Raw genomic sequence first — 17007 nt, 5'->3', positions numbered from 1 at the left:
GCACTCCCCTCATTGAATAACTCCTCATGTGTGAATGTAGATGCAAAATACTCATTCAGTTTATCAGCTACCTGAGCATGATCAATAGTCAAGCCATCTATGTTAAGTGGTCCAATCTGATTCATCTCTTTCCTTCTAGAATTTACATAAGTAAAGAACTCCTTTCTGTTTTTCTTTGCATCCTTTGCCAAAGATTCCTCATAATCTGCCTTCATCTGCCTAACCTCCTTTGCGACTTATTACAGACTAGTTTATACCTGCCATAGGCTTCTGTATCGCCTGATACTTTATATGCATCTCATACATTCTTCTTCTCTGCCACTAGCCTCATTAATTCATCTGACATCCATTTAGGCCTAAACCATGAACAGTATTTCTTAGTTGGAACGAAAAGCCTAGTAGCCTCCAAAATTAAGTCCCTGAAGGCTTTCCATTTAGAATTCACTGTTGGTAACATCATCAGCTGATCCCACTGTACAGAATTTAAAAACTGTCTGAGACCTCTGTAGTCACCTTTATGAAAGCATTAGCATTAGTAGAGGCATATGATGCAAGAAAGCAAGCTTATGCAGCATCAGCCAAAAAAAAAAAAAAACTCCCATTTCACCTCTCTGTTCGTTCGAAATACCTGTTCGAAAGCAAAAGCTCTTCCCTTTAGCCTTGATGGTAGTTACATCTCTAAATAATTCCCACATCAATACATTGTGAATACTGTTGCCCAGTGGTTCCTTTATCTGCAGATTCTTAATACATGAAGAATGACTATGATAACCAGATCAAGAGTATTACTCCCTCTTGTTGGCTCTCGAACATGTTGCTGTAGAAAACAGTCATCCAATAAATTCACAAAAGTCTTGCTAGTGTGCAAGTGACCAACATGCAAGTTCCAGTCAATATCTGGAAATTTAAAATCCCCCATTATAAGACATTCTGATTTACTGGCCCACTCTATTTCTCTGCATAATTGCTCATCAGATTCATTAGGTCTATAACACACATCTACTCTCATTTTTCTTTTCCCAGTGCTTATTTCACACCAAACAGACTGAACACTGCATTGTTCCACCAACATCAATTGGATGCACTTCCTTAGATTTTGTGTTTCTTAACTAACAGCATAACTCTTTCCCCCTTTTTTGTCCTGTGTATCCTTCCTGTACACATTGTAATCCCCAAATTCCTACTCTGCATTGCCTATATCTGTGTGACACCACATCTCTGATATCCCAACAATATCTGCTTTTTATGTCTTCACTAGCACTTCAAGCTCATCAAATTTATTAACTGTACTCGTAGCATTGGTGTACATGCAAGTATACATGTTCCTGCTCCTAGCCACCCTAACACAACCCATGTATTTACTTGTTCCACTATGACTCCCAGCCTTCCTGGAAATCTCCATTACCTTGCTTTCCAGTCTACTGCCTATTCTAATAGAAGCATTGCAAAAATCACTTTTGCCTCTGCCTGCAGCCACTGTTAACCTTTTAGTCTGTGTATCTCCCCCCACGCTAGCAGTTTCCGACCCACCTAACACTGTCAATGCTAAACTTCAGTTGCCACTTCTCAACCCATCTGCCCAACTTTTCTAGATTCTGTTGCAGTAGCACACTGCCATTACTGTCAACCCTGCCAACTTTGGTGTCATCTGCAAACTTCGACATTAAGCCTGATATACCTTCATCAATATTATTGATATATATATATACAAAACAACAGTTGATGCAACACCGACCCCTTGGGGGAACTTCACTAATAACATTAGTCCATGAAGAGCAGCATCCATCGATTACCACTCTGTCTTCTCCCACTCAACCACCCTTTTAACTTGTCTTTAATACCATACTGCCCCAATAGTCTTCCATGCACAACAGTATCTCAAAAACTTTCCTGAAATCCAAGTATATGGTATCAAAATTATTTTTTGCATCCAGCTCCTTTGTAACCACATCATAGTATCCAATCTGATTTGTCAGACACGACTTTCCCTTAACAAATCCATGCTGTGTCTGAATTATTACTACAGCCTTGTCTAAATAATATTGCAGTGAATCTTTAACCAGTGACTCCATTATTTTCCCCGGAACAGAAGTTTTAGAAGGCTTGAAATCAACTAAGTTATCTTTTCTTCACTGGAACATTACGTGGAGATCAGCATTTAAGGAATTGGTAGTGAATATTCGACAAGTTGAAGCTGTTTGTGCAAGGCAAGGTTTCTCCAGTTGGAAGGTGGAATGCAATATGCTATCATAGGCAAAACTATGGATGGGATATTTGGTCGGTGGAAGAAGGTCATTAATATACAAGAGGAAAAAAGTGGGAGAAAGAACTGAACCAGGAACACCAGCATTAGTGGTGAAGTTAGAAGACAGAAAATCATCTGCCATTACCCATAGTGAGCAGTCAGGGAGAAAACTGGATACCCAATTATAAAAAAAACAGTTGGCAAACCATAAGAAAGAAACTTATTTAAAAGACCTTTATGCCAAACATGATCAATAAGATGTGGAACAGAGAGAGAGAGAGAGAGAGAGAGAGACTGCTAGAATAAATTTACCACTTATACTAATTAAGTTAGCATTAAAACATTCAGTGAATGTTTTTGAAACTAATAGTATTTATATATTTTTATATATATAGCAGCTTTACCAGTTGTTGAATTTTGGAATGATTGTTTCATCAGCTTTAATGATATGGAAAGGGCTAATGGTAGTGACTGGCAGTGAAAGTCCTATAGTTGTTGTTCTCAGGTGAGTTTTCAAATTTTATTTACTAAATAATATAGTATATAAAGTTTAAAGGGGAAAAATTTTGAATTAACACATCAAAAACTGCTAAACTTTCTTCTCATATTTGGTAAGAATCCAATTTTCTTTGGGTTTTATAGCAAAACTCTATAATATTGTACTCTCTAAGAAAAATGATAGTTGTGCAACTTTTATTTTACATCCCAAACGTCTAACAATGTGTATTATAACAAACTAATATGGTTATTGAGACATATATACAACAGCACTAACAAAATATTACAGAACATATTTAATATCACCTTGGATCCTTTAAATCAGGTGTTTCATGGAAACTGTTAAATTGAGCTACATATTAGTAGGGTACTCTAGAATACATGAAATACCCAGTGCGAAGAGAATTACTATTAACAAAGAGAGGAAAACTGAGAAAGTCTACAATTAATGCAACCCATTTCCACTGGATTGCATTTATTGTTGAACTATTGCATTTATTTATTGTTGGATCCAGGAATCAACAAATTTACCCACAGCAAGCAAATGACTTTCATTTGCTTCATCCACCACAAATTTAAAAATTGATAAATAATTTGCCAACTTCACTTCAGCTTTTGTTGGTAAAGGCTAGCTATCCCAATTTGTCTGAAATGTAAAATAATGGACCACTGTATGGACCACTGTACTCCCCACTATGACTTATGGAAGTGAAAATTGGGTACTCACCAAAAGAATGGATGTGAAGCTGAGAAATACACAGCGAAGAATGGAACAAATTATATTAGGAATCAGACTGTTAAGAAGAGAAACACATGGGTTAGGCAGCAAACTCAAGTAAAGGACATACTTATCAAAACTAAAGAACTAAAATGGTCTTGGGCAGGACACACAGCTCGAAGACATGATGACAGATGGACTAAGAAAATAACAGAATGGTACCCAAATGGAGCTGGAAGATAACGACGGAGATGGACAGATGAAATTCACGAGTTCGTGGGTAGTAAATCGATGGCCATTGCTCAAAATAGAAGGAACTTTAAAGTTGCTGGAGAGGCCTTCACCTACAGTGGATTGAAAATGGCTGATGATGATGATGATATCAAGTGGAAAATGGCATGATGCTAGTGCAGAATTATTCCATCTAATTTTGTTCATGAAGCCAATTTCAGCTATTATTCCATGTTATCCAAACCTCCAGCTCTCTTGAATGCAAAAAATAATCAAATGGTAGTACTTCCTGTTAGCTGGATTCAACTGTTACTCCTTGCACGACATCATACAATTTGTGTATCATTTATACAGTTGATAGCTCAAAACACATTCAATATATTCTTTAAAAATCAAACATTTAGCTCCTTTGAGAGAGTATAAGGAGAAGTCTGGTTGGTCTGCCTTCCTAAAATCTATCTATTCAATCATACCTCCTCGTTGGTAAGCCCTGTTACGTTGCATTGGTGGCAACAAACATATAGCAGGTTCTCTTCAAGACACCTATTTAGTGTGAAGAGGAAAAGACCAAACCCTCCAACACTTTAAGATGACACGATGAAACAAATGTGATCCTCGGTCCTCAGCAGCTTTCACTCTTCAGCAGCAAGAGGATTAGAGTGGAAGCAGAGGGTGCTAAGAATCTCTGGGTACACCAGGCTGCCATGCACGGAAACTGAACTTGGCCTGTTACAACGTAAGATCTCTCATCAGTGAAGAGAGGATATTAGAGCTGGAAAAGGAATTAGAAAATGTGAATTGGAATATCATCGGCTTAGCTGAAACAAGAAGAAGAAATAAATTGCTTATAAGTTTATCAAGTGGAAATCTGCTATACAGCAGTGAAAAGAGTGAAGGTGGAGTTGGCTTTCTGGTTCATATAGATATAAAAAACAGCAGTTTTGAATTCAGAAGTACATCACTAAGTGTGTCCAAATCACTACTCAGGATTTCTAAGAGGTACAAACTAAAGGTTATAATGATGTATGTACCGAGCTATGATGATGAAGAGTTTGAAGAAATGTACACAGAAATTGAGACTTCTAGATGAACAGAAAACCCACTACACCATCATTATTAGTAGTATTAGCATTGGCCACATGGTGTAAGGAAACCTATGGCTTGGGCTGCACCAGCCAAAAAATAAAAAAATAAATAAAATAAAATGAAAAATAAAGTAAAATAACAAAAAATAAGAACAAAATAATAATAATAATAAAATTTTTAAAAAATGATAAGAGAAAAGGAAATAGTAAACCTATGCCTAGAAATATAAAACCTATATCATAGGTTTTCTACTGGGTTATCCAGCTGACCTTTGAATTTTCCCAAACTGTCAGCTTCTACCACCCATGTAGGTAACTTATTCCAGTTATTTATAACTCACTGGCTAAAATAAAACTTCCTGCAACCCAGTATAAACATCCTGAAACGCCCCTCCATAACTTGAAATTATGGTCCCTAGTTCTAGAATCGTTTATAACCGTCATCATTCATTTTACTTATGCCTCTCAGAGCCTTAAACACCTCAATCAAGTCTCCTCTAAGGTGCGTAGTGTCCAAGCTCTGCAACACACATATTCGAAGTCTTTCCTCATATGGATTCCCTTTTGCCGATCTCACCAGGCGAGTTACCCGTGTTTGGACCCTTTCAGGAAGTACAATGTCTTTCTATAAGTGCAGTCTCCATAGGGGACTTCAATGCTAAGGTTGGAAAGAGACAAAAAAGCACAGAAAGGGAAACTATAGGAAATTTTGGAATTTGTGAAAGAAATGAAAGGGATGAAAGACTTGTGGAATTTGCAGATTCTTGAGGAATGTCAGTAATGAACACTTTTTTCAAGAAAAGGGTGAACAGCAAGTGGATATGGAAAAGCTCCAATTGCATTAACAACTAATTAAAAATAACTAAATGCAACAAGGCATAATACGTTAAGAGTGAGAGTTTAATATCTGTATAATATCGGTGTAGATACATCATATATAACTCTTAAGAAACTGTGATGGTAGTTTGGTAGGAGGCACCATTTGCTCTGTATCTCATATTGTGCTCTTCCTTTAAAAAGAGTTTCCATGGTATTGCATTACCTCGAATAAGTAACGCTTCACTAATAGAGAAGACTATTGTTATTTATTCTCAGTGAGTACTACCACCCAGATGGCATCGTTTCAAAGCTATTGGCCTATCATCGGTGGGTGGGCAGGTACCCTGGTATTGCAGACATGACAACCCAGTTGTGAAGATAACTGTTTGTAAAAAGTAGTTTGTGTCACACAATATGACACAAACTACCATCATAGTTTCTTAAGAGTTAGATATGGTGTATCTACACCGATATTATGTAGATATTAAACTCTCACTCTTAACGTATATTATTCCTTGTTGCATTTAGTTATTTTAAATATTATCATATAAACCTTTTGGCATCTCTCACGTTGTGTGATTATCTTCACAACTGGAAAGACAAGGCGAAGACAACCCTTACATTATGATTTTGAAAAAAAATATATGAGAATGCCACCTCCTTTATTAGGCTAGACAAAGACAGTAGTTGAATCAACCAATAACTGAGATTCTGTCAGAAAAAGTACATGGGGTTTGGCAGACTGCAAGTGGAAATGGACATCTTTGAGATTAGAATTGAGGCCACGTATATTTGTGAAATGAATTAGGAAGTGTTTGAGAGGTTTAGATCTTTTCGCAGATAAGCTTGCTCTTTTAGTTTGACAATTCATGGTGTATTCAATAGTAAGAAAAAGTGGGTGGGACATGCTGTATGAAATAATGAAATTTTGGATATGGCGTACACATGGTAAGAATATACCCAGATCCTTGACATAATGTGGCCTCAAAAATGCTTCCCACATACACACTACTCGGACTCCCTCCAGTCACTCTGGCAGAGTAGAGGTAGCAAGATTATATACTAACTGATCCGGAAGCTTCCTAGAGAGTTACCAATAGGTTTGGTCCAGTGTACTAACTAGAGGCCAGCCTGCAAACACCGTTTTAGAGCTGTACCCTCGAAATGTAATGAATATTGGATCTCGCCACGATGTTCATCGTATCCTCAATAGTCATCAATCAAGATATTAATAACTGACAGTATATTAATAACTGAAAAAAAATATGTTGAATATTATAATGATACAAAAATGGCATATGCTACAAATATACAAAATTTATTTATTTTATTATTATATTTAGAAAGGTTGGGGTATGTATGAAAATATGTTTCACGGGTATATGTTTCGTGGAAAATATGTTTCATGGTTGAAGTGGTGAGACCCAGAGCAAAGCTCTGAGAACTCCATTTCTTCCTGACATTTAGAGACTACAGCTCTTAAAACTGTTCTCAAGCTGGCCTCTAGATAATCTACTAGACTGAACTTGTTGGAAATTCTGTAGGAGCCATCTGGATCAGCAAGTGTTATAGTTGAGACATAGCTGCCTCTACTCTGCGAGATATTGATGAGGATCCACATAGTGTGTATGGGGGGGCATTGTCTAGGCCATATTATGTAAAGAAACTGGGTATGTTCTTGCCTTGTATACATACACTCTATGCAAAAATTTCATTACTTTCACAACATACCCTTCTCGCCTTTTCTTACTATTGAATACATTAGGAATAGTCAAACCAATGTAACAAAGGTATCTGCAAAAAGATCTAAACCTACCAAAAACTGTACTGAACAGAAACTGTACTAAATACAGAGGGCCAGTAAAACTGAATGTTTTATAATGGGGGATTTTAACTTCCCAGATATTGACTGAACTTGGTGGTTGTTCACTCGCAGACTAGCAAGGCTTTTGTGGATTTATTAGATGAGTTGTTTCTTCAGAAGCATGTTCAAGAGGCAATCAGAAGGAGTGCATTAGCATTAGTAGAGGCATACGATGCAAGAAAGCAAGCTTATGCAGCATCAGCCAAAAAAAAAAAAAAAACCCTCCCATTTCACCCTCGAATTCGTTCCAAATGCCTGTCCAGCTCAGACTTAAATTTATTTAGGCTATCAACTTCCACAACAAAAGATGAAAGTTTTTTGCACCGATCAACTGCCTGCTGGTTAAAGGCAAATTTCCGCACATCTATTCTACAACTGTCTTTCCTCAGTTTGAATCTGTGCCCACTCGGGTTCTTAATCTGAGCCAGAGGAAGGATCCCATCAGCATTCAGCTTGCTCAACCCATTCAAGGCCTTATACACCTCAGTCAGATCACCTTGCAGGTGCTTACTCTCCAGGTGCTGCAGTTTGCAGAACTTAAGCCTTTCTTGGGAAGAGCACCCCTTTGTTCCCCTGTGAATATTTTGACAATGGGCTCGCACTTTTGCCGAATTTTTGATGTGAAACATCCTTTGGGGGGGGGTACCTACCGAGTAAATCTGATCGATCACGGAAGTGACGTCACCCGCGGCGTCTGCCAGAGGTGCTTCCCAAGCTGAGACCACTAGTCTGTGTGGGACACTCACTAGTAGTATGATTAGATTAGAGCGTGTGACGCATTTTTCGTGACCAGTACGATTTCTCGAGTTCTAACTTTTTGGAATTTTTTTAATAGTATGACGTCACAACTATGTGACGTCATATAGTGACGCGAAGGATGTTTCACATAAAACCATCTACCGCGCGTGCTTGGCAGACGCGCAACTTTTTTATTCTTTTTTTACAACTAGGGAAATATAATCGATGCATTTTTTTTTTCACGTTAAAATTTTAATATTGCGAATAAAAAATAACAAAAATATTTCCCATATTACAAATAACGAATTATCACAAACATTTTAGAATATGAAAACAAATATTACATAAAAAACAAACTGTTCTAGAAAAGGTACACAAAAATCACAGATTACATGAAAAAAATATTGCACAAATATTCAAGAAAATTTTCTTCTTAAAATTGCCATATGAAATTTACTTTTTTATTAATATTGACATAATGATCTGGATCAAATTGAAGCAATGGTTTTCCATTTAGATGTATGGTCATCATAATCGGCAACGTGTTTAATTTTCAACATTATTATTGTTTCATTTATTCATTCATTCACACAATATTATTCATTACGCTGAAAGCTCGCTCAGTTTCAGCACTGCTAATCGCAGTGGTTTCAAAGATATTTCTGGCTTTCGTAATTGTAAAGGGAATTTCACTTGATTTTAAAAATAAACTGTCTTCAACAAAATCTCTAAAATCATTAATTTTTTTCAGAAAACAAATTTCATATTTTATCAGAAAACAAATTTCTTATTCGGTTTTCAGTCTTGCTACCGAGATGAAAGTTCTTTTTAAATTCCACGATTTCCAGTAGAATCTGTTTAAAAAATTTTTCAATGGTATGATTATTTTCTTTATTTAATTTAAAAATCACCGTTTCATTAATAACTTATCCTTTAAGAATAAAACAATGCATTTAATAACTTGTCACGAGGTAATTTTACTGTTCTTACTTTCGATTTTGATTCCTTCAAATTCTTTCCACTTCAACATGCTCTCAATTTTAGCTTCATATTTTCCTTCAGAATTTTTTTCAAATTAGCAATAGCATTGATAGTTCGAATAATTAATTTATCTGCTTTTGCCATAGTGAATCTGTAAAGCTTCTGAAATGTAAGAGAGCTCCTGCAGGATGTCGCTCATTGGTGCTAAATGGTTAAGCAATTACAGATTTAAAAGTCGCTTTAACAATCCTGAATATTTAACTTCTGATTCAAAATGTTTGCACAATGCAGGATAATTCCCTTAACCAGCAATTACCATTCGCAAGCTACAAGCTGCTCTTCGTAGCCCGAACACACGATACATCTTTTTAGTTTCCACATCCAAGTTCTTTAGCAATCATCCTTAATTTGTGCTAGTTTTTTGGAGATTGGTAATAGTTTTTTTTTTTTTTTTAATTATTGCCTGTATGCCATTATAGTTTAGAACATTTTCTACACAGTGAAAGGCACGATAAAGTTTATATAATATCTTAGTTGCCTCAATTTTACCCCTTCACGTTGTTACTGTCACTAGTTCTTTGAATACTGTGCAAAATATCGGAATCACTGTTGACCAGAGGGAATTTTCTTAATCCTCTGACTGGTTATGGAAAGCATATTGACTAGCGCAGCTTCTCGGAATGTGGCTGCATAAGTTTTACGGGCACCAATAACATTGTGGAACGGTAATCCCTTTCACCCTTAATTCGCGCTTTCTGATTACCTAAAGGCCAGAGGTGAGAACAATGCATACAAAGTTGTCTCTCCTAATCTGTTTGTTACATGAGAATTATTTTCGTTCTACAGAAACTACTGTATTTTAAATGTAATTACCAGGGGGAATTTAAAAAAATTCGGTATGAAAAAGTTGGTTAAACAGAGTTCCGACTGTAATTAAATAAAAAATTAAGCAATTTTAAAATACATAACTGATCGATTGCACCATTAAAATTCTGGGAAGGTGGCCCTCGCTTGCCCCACTGTAGTTTCGGCTCTGGATACTCAATAATTGCATTCAGGATTTCATTTGGGATATTAGAGGGCGCTGACTCTCTTTAGAAAATACAGCTGCAAGTTACAGGCTCCGAAAAAAACGATGTGTTTGCTTTTTATTTACATAATTGTTATTTTATATTGTACTTAATACGTAGTCTTATAGTTCTAATTACGCTGGTTATTTTTATTTTAATTTATATAAACAGTTTTTGTAGATATACGTAATACTTTATAAAACTGTTAGTCCGTTCGAATCTTGCAGGCATTGTTTTTTGTTTATAGTGATAGGGAATTCAAATTTTTAATTGAGGTAGCTAGGTAGCTCTAACGTATTATTATAGAAACAGTAATACGCTTCACTGTTTTTATTAGATAGCATAGTATTGACATTTACTTTAATTTAATTTATTGATCTTATTAATTTAAAATATCATGCCCCAAACTAGAGCAGCAAAGCAATGGGCACAAAGTGGCAGGAGTGCTGTGACTCGTGGGAGAACTGAGGGGGGGCGATTCTCCAACGTATCACAGCCTAAAAAAATGTGCAACTTGTGAAATGTTTGCCGAACTATCTGGAACGGAACATGATATTGCCATGGGGGATGTCTTTGTGTGTGCGCGATGTAAGGAGTGTAAGGAAATCAGGCGACAACTCAGCGTTGTTATGGGCCTATATGAGAGTTTGAAGGACAGGGTGGATGCCCTCGAAAGATCTAAATTGAGGGGCCCATCAGGCTCTCAGCAGCCCACATCAACGCCAGAGCTTGCACTTGGTCATCACGCAACACAGCGGCAATCCCCAAGGCAGATTGCGCTGGTCCCAAAGGAACTAGTAGTTGTTGGCGACTCTGTTGTCAGGGAAACGGGGAACATCCTTTGTAAAAAGGATAGGTGGAACAGGACCAGGCTATGTCTGCCAGGGGCAAAGGTTGATGACGTTGTAGAGCAGATATCATCTTTTAGGGGCACAAAAGGTGATATAGTTGTACACGTTGGCACTAATGATATTAAGAGTAGGAGACCGGCAGAATTACTTAACAAGTACGGGTCACTGTTGAAAAAAAGCCGTGAAATAGGGTTGAATTTGAAAGTGTTTGCAATTCTGCCCAGACACGATAGGAGGGAGTATATGATGAGAGCCTTGTCGATCAATTCGGCCCTGGAAAGATTGTGCAAGGCTCAAGGGATAGAATTTTTTTCAGCCTGGACTGTACTTGTTAACATGAGAGACTGCTTCTACACGGATGGGATACACTTTAATAGAAAGGGTGCAAGAATATTTGCTGATGCTATCGAGGCAGTGTTAGGTGGGTCGGAAAACTGATAGCTTGGGGGGATACAAGGACTAATAGTTTAACAGTAGCCGTAGGCAGAGGTGAAGGTGATTATTGCACAGCTTCTATTAGAATAAGTAGCGACCTGGAGCGAGGGGTGTTGGGGGTTTCAGGGACGGATGGCAGTCATCGTGAAACAGGTGGGTATATGGGATGCGTTAGAGTAATTAAGAATAAGAATAGGTGCATGTATACTTGCATGTATACCAATGCTAGAAGTATAGTAAATAAATTTGATGAATTTGAAGTGTTGGTCAAGACATCACAGGCGGATATTGTTGGGATATCAGAGACGTGGTGTCACACAGATATAAGGAATGCCGAACTGGAATTTGGGGAGTACAATGTGTACAGAAAGTATAGACAGGATAGGAAGGGAGGAGGTGTTATGCTGTTAATAAAGAAAAACATAAAATCAAAACAAGTGCATCCAGTTGATATAGATGAACAGTGCACTGTTGAGTCAGTTTGGTGTGACATAAGCACTGCGAAAGCAAAAATAAGAGTAGGAGTGTGTTATAGGCCTAATGACTTGATTGAGTACAATGAACAATTGTACAGAGAAATAGAGTGGGCTAGTAAATCGGAATGTCTTATAATGGGGGATTTTAACTTCCCAGATATTGACTGGAACTTGTGGGTTTGGGCACTCACACACTAGTCAGACTTTTGTGGATTTATTGGATGATTGTTTTCTGCAGCAGCATGTTCGAGAGGCAACCAGAGAAAGTAATACTCTTGATCTGGTTATCAGCAGTGATCATTCATGTATTAGGAATTTGCAGATAAAAGAACCACTAGGTGGCAGTGATCACAGTGTACTGACGTGGGATTTACTTAACGATTTAACTACTATCAGGGGTAAAGGAAAGGGTTTTTGCTTCTGTAAAGGCGAGTACAGTGGTCTCCGACAGTTTTTAAATTCTGTACAGTGGGATCAACTGACGATGTTACTAACAGTAAATTCTAAGTGGGAAACATTCAAGGAATTAATCGTGGAAGCTACTAAAAGGTTCATACCTATTAAGAAATATTGTTCAAGGTTTAGGCCTAAATGGTTGTCAAGTGAACTAATGAGACTCGTAACAGAGAAGAAAAATGCATGGGATGCATATAAATTATCAGGCGACATAGAAGCCTATGGCAGATATAAGTTAATCTGTAATCAGGTCACAAAGGAGGTTCGGCAGGCGAAGGCAGATTACGAGAAATCCTTGGCAAAAGATGCTAAGAAAAATAGCAAGGGTTTCTTTACTTATATAAATTCTAAAAGGAAGGGGATGAATCTGATCGGTCCACTTGACATTGATGGTTCGACTTTTGATGATCCTGCTCAGATAGCAAACAAACTGAATGAGTATTTTGCATCTACATTCACACGTGAGGAATTATTAAGGTTTGAAAATGGCAGAAGGCTATCAAATTGTAGCAAGATACTTAATGATTTTGTAATAACCGAGAGCAAAGTGGAGGAGAAATTGTTGAAGTTAAACGTAAGAAAAGCACCCGGGGTGGATGGGATCTATCCAGTTTTATTAAAGGAGACGGCAAAGCAACTAAGCAAACCCTTAGCCATAAGGGTCCAAGGATGCTCTCATAATTATGAGAGCATCCTTGGACTCAGGGGAGGTTCCCACGGACTGGAGATGTGCAAATGTATCTCCAATTCACAAAGGGGGATCGAAGGGTGACACGAATAATTACAGACCAGTTAGTTTAACTTCTGTTCCGGGTAAAATAATGGAGTCGCTGGTTGAGGATGCATTGCAGGATCATCTAGACAAGACTGCAGCAATAATTCAGATACAGCATGGGTTTGTTAAGGGAAAGTCTTGTCTGACAAATTTGATAGGATATTATGATGTGGTTACAAAGGAACTGGATGCGAAAAATAATTTTGATATCATATATTTGGATTTCAGGAAAGCTTTTGACACTGTTGCGCATGGAAGACTATTGTACAAATTGGAGCAGAATGGTATTAAGGGTAAGCTGCTACAATGGATAAAAGGATGGTTAAGTGCTAGAAGACAGAAGGTGGTAATCAATGGGTGCTGCTCTCCTTGGACTAATGTTATTAGTGGAGTCCCATAGGGTTCGGTGTTAGGTCCACTGTTGTTTTGTATATTTATCAATGATATTGATGAAGGTATATCAGGCTTAATGTTGAAGTTTGCAGATGATACAAAAGTTGGCAGGGTTGTTAATGACTGTAATGGCAGTGTGCTACTGCAACAGGATCTAGATAATTTGGTCAGATGGGCTAAGAAGTGGCAACTGAAGTTTAACCTTGACAAATGCAAAGTACTACATATGGGTAGAAGTAACCCCAGAGAAACGTACCAACTGTGTGGTACTACACTTAAGGTGGTAGAAAATGAAAAAGACCTGGGAGTAATTGTGCAGGCAGATATGAAGTTTTCTGAGCAATGCAGACAGGCTGCCAGGGCAGGTCATGGGGTTTTGTCAGTGATATGTAGAATTTTGCTAGCAGGGAAAAGGAGGTGATTATCCCTCTGTATAAGGCAATGGTCAGGCCACGGCTTGAGTACTGCATACAGGTCTGGAGGCCTCATTTTAGGAAGGATGTAGATTTACTTGAGTGTGTACAGAGAAGGACAACAGGATTGGTGAGGGGAATGAAGGGATCCTCTTACCAAGAGAGGCTTAAGTGCTGCAAATTGCAGTGACTAGAGACTAGGCACCTGTGCGGTGATCTGATTGAGGTATGTAAGGCCTTGAATGGGTTGAGAACGCTAAATTCTGATGGGATCCTTCCACTTGTTCAGATTACGAATCTAAGGGGGCATAAAATTCAAATTAAGAAAAGACAGATGTAGAATAGATGTGCGGAAATTTTCCTTTAGCCAGCGGGTGGTTAATTGCTGGAACAAACTTCCATCTGTCGTTGCGGAAGTTGATAGGTTGAATAAATTTAAAGAGGAACTGGACAGGCATTTGGAGGGAATGGTGTAATTTTTTTTTTTTTTTTGGCTGATGCTGCATAAGCTCATACATTTGCTTTCTTGCATCACATGCCACTACTACTCCTACTATTTGTAAAATAAATGATCGTCTCAACAATGGGCTCGCACATTTTCAAAAAAAAATAACAGTGGGCTCTCGCGAGCCCCTGCGAGCCCACTATAGCTCACCACTGTCCTCACCAAGCTTGTTGCCCTTTTTTGTACTCATTCTAGCAACTCTACATCCTTCCTAAAATGAGCTTCCAGACCTGTACACAGCACTCTAGGTGTGGCCTGACCATTGCCTTGTATAGCGGGATAATCACCTCCCTGTCCCTGCTAGCAAAATTCCTATATATCATTGAGAAGACTCCATAACCTGCCCTGGCACCCGTCTGCACTGCTCAACGAACTTCACATTTGACTGCACAATTACCCCCAGGTCTCTTTCACTTTCCACTTCCCTTAATGTAGTACCACACAGTTAGTACATTTCTCTTTGGTTACTGCTGCCGATATGCAGTACTTTGCATTTGTCAGTTTTAAACTTCAGTTGCCACTTCTCAGCCCATTTTCCCAACTTATCTAGATCCAGTTGGAGTAGCGTACTGTCTTTACTGTTGTAGACAATCCTGCCAACCTTTGTATCATCTGGAAACTTGGATATTAAACCTGATATACCTTCATCAATATCATTGATAAATATACAAAACAACAATGGGCCCAACACCGAACCCTGGGGAACCCCACTAATAACATTTGTCCACGAAGAGCAGCATCCATTTATTACCTCTCTCTGTTGTCTGCCATTCAACCATCCCTTTATCCATTGTAGCAACTTACCCTTAATGCCATTCCTCTCCAATTTGTACAGCAGTCTTCCATGTGGAACAGTATCAAAAGCTTTCCTGAAATCCAAGAACAGGACTTATGTAATACCCGACTTACAGAAATTCGACTTTACGTAAGTTTTTGCTGGCTGGTGCAAACTTTAAAAAAATCGGGGAAACGTATTTTGCATCCCGTAGGATTAAATGGATTTATCGTGAAAATATTGTAATGTGAACCCAATAACACTTTTTTTTTTTTTTTTTTTTGTAATTCGTTCCAAGTCCTTGGAAGTTTAAAATTTTGCTATATTACTAAGCTATTTATCTCTCTAAAAGTCATATTTATGAAGGAAATTGCACTACCCTTCCATAGTTATCATGTGTTCCCATTATAAGAATCAATTTTGAACATCTTTGTGATATTTTTCTAAAGTACATTTCTGGAGGTCACGACCAAAAAACAAAAACAATTTGCAGTTTCTGATTTATTGGGCTTTTCTGTTAGTACATCTGATTTTAAACGGGTAGTAAACTCAATCTTATTGCATTTGCAATAATACCGATAACTGCAATTGTGTGGGTTTTTATGCTATTATGGTGAAATGTGTTTCCCTTTCACTGAAGGCGAACACATTTTTTATATGATTGAAATCTTCAATCATATAAAAAAAAAACATAAATTTTCAGAATGATCTCTTCATTCCTATTTACTTATTATAATGGTGAAGGGAAAGAGACCAATGGGAAGTGCAAGTGCTGGCAGTGCTAGGAAACCAAACAAATTTGATTTAGAAATGAAGATGAAAATGAAGTACGAAGCAGGACAGAGTTTGTCATCTATTGCAAAGGAATAGGTTTCGCTGCTTAAACAGTGAATACTATTTTAAAGGACAGTGTGCGTATAAAAGAACGTGTCAAAGAATCAACACACTTAAGATCAAAAGTGATCACAAAACATCATTCAGATGCTATATTGAAGATGGAACAGCTGTTAATAATATGGATGGAAAATCAGATTCAGAAGTGAGTGCCCCCTAGTCTAATAACCATTCAAGCAAAAGCAAGAAGTATTTATAAAGATATTAAGGATAAGTATGGCAAACCCCAACCAAAGTTTGTGGCAAGCAAGGGGTGGTTCAAGTATCGTGCTGGTTTACACAATGTTAACATGTGTAGTGAAGTCGTTAGTGCCGATTCTACAGCTGCAGAGAAGTTTTGTGATATGTTGGAAAAAAATTATTGATGAAGGTGGCTATTCAACGAAGCAAATTTTTAATGTTGCCGAGATTGCCCTGTATTTGAAAAAAATGCCGGATCGAACATACATTGCCAAAGAGGAAAATACAATAGCATTAGTGGAGGCATATGATGCAAGAAAGCAAGCTTACGCAGCATCAGCAAAAAAAACAAAAAACACTTACACTTCACCCCCCTGTTCGTTCGAAATACCTGTCCAGCTGAGCCTTATGGTGCCTCCGTAGCCAGGTGGGAAGGAGCAGCAGTGCGTAGCACACGCTTCTTGATTAGACCGGGGTTTGAGACTATCACCACCAAATACGGAGGAAGCGGAAAGGTCAGGGAATGGCCACCGCTTATCCTGGAGCAATATGTCCTTGAGGTTGTCACAGACATTCTCTCAGATATGCCAGACAAGCTGTTCTTG

The 17007-nt window shown here is 37.9% G+C and overlaps 1 protein-coding gene across 1 annotated transcript in view; it reads left to right on the top strand.

Annotated features, from left to right (window-relative positions):
• The window catches only part of twr (signal peptidase complex catalytic subunit SEC11 homolog C twr), a 135593-nt gene that overhangs the window by 43890 nt on the left and 74696 nt on the right, over positions 1–17007 (top strand). The window contains exon 2 of the mRNA XM_090370669.1: positions 2641–2750. Within this exon, the coding sequence (XP_090226795.1) occupies positions 2641–2750 (110 nt within the window). The remainder of the gene's footprint in view (positions 1–2640; positions 2751–17007) is intronic.

The sequence above is a fragment of the Mastigoproctus giganteus genome, chromosome 3 (assembly GCF_048544385.1).
Source record: "Mastigoproctus giganteus isolate SK-2022 chromosome 3, ASM4854438v1, whole genome shotgun sequence".
NCBI lineage: Eukaryota > Metazoa > Arthropoda > Arachnida > Uropygi > Thelyphonidae > Mastigoproctus > Mastigoproctus giganteus.
The sequence above is the reverse complement of the archived record's forward strand: the minus strand, read 5'-3'. Positions and strand labels throughout refer to the sequence as shown.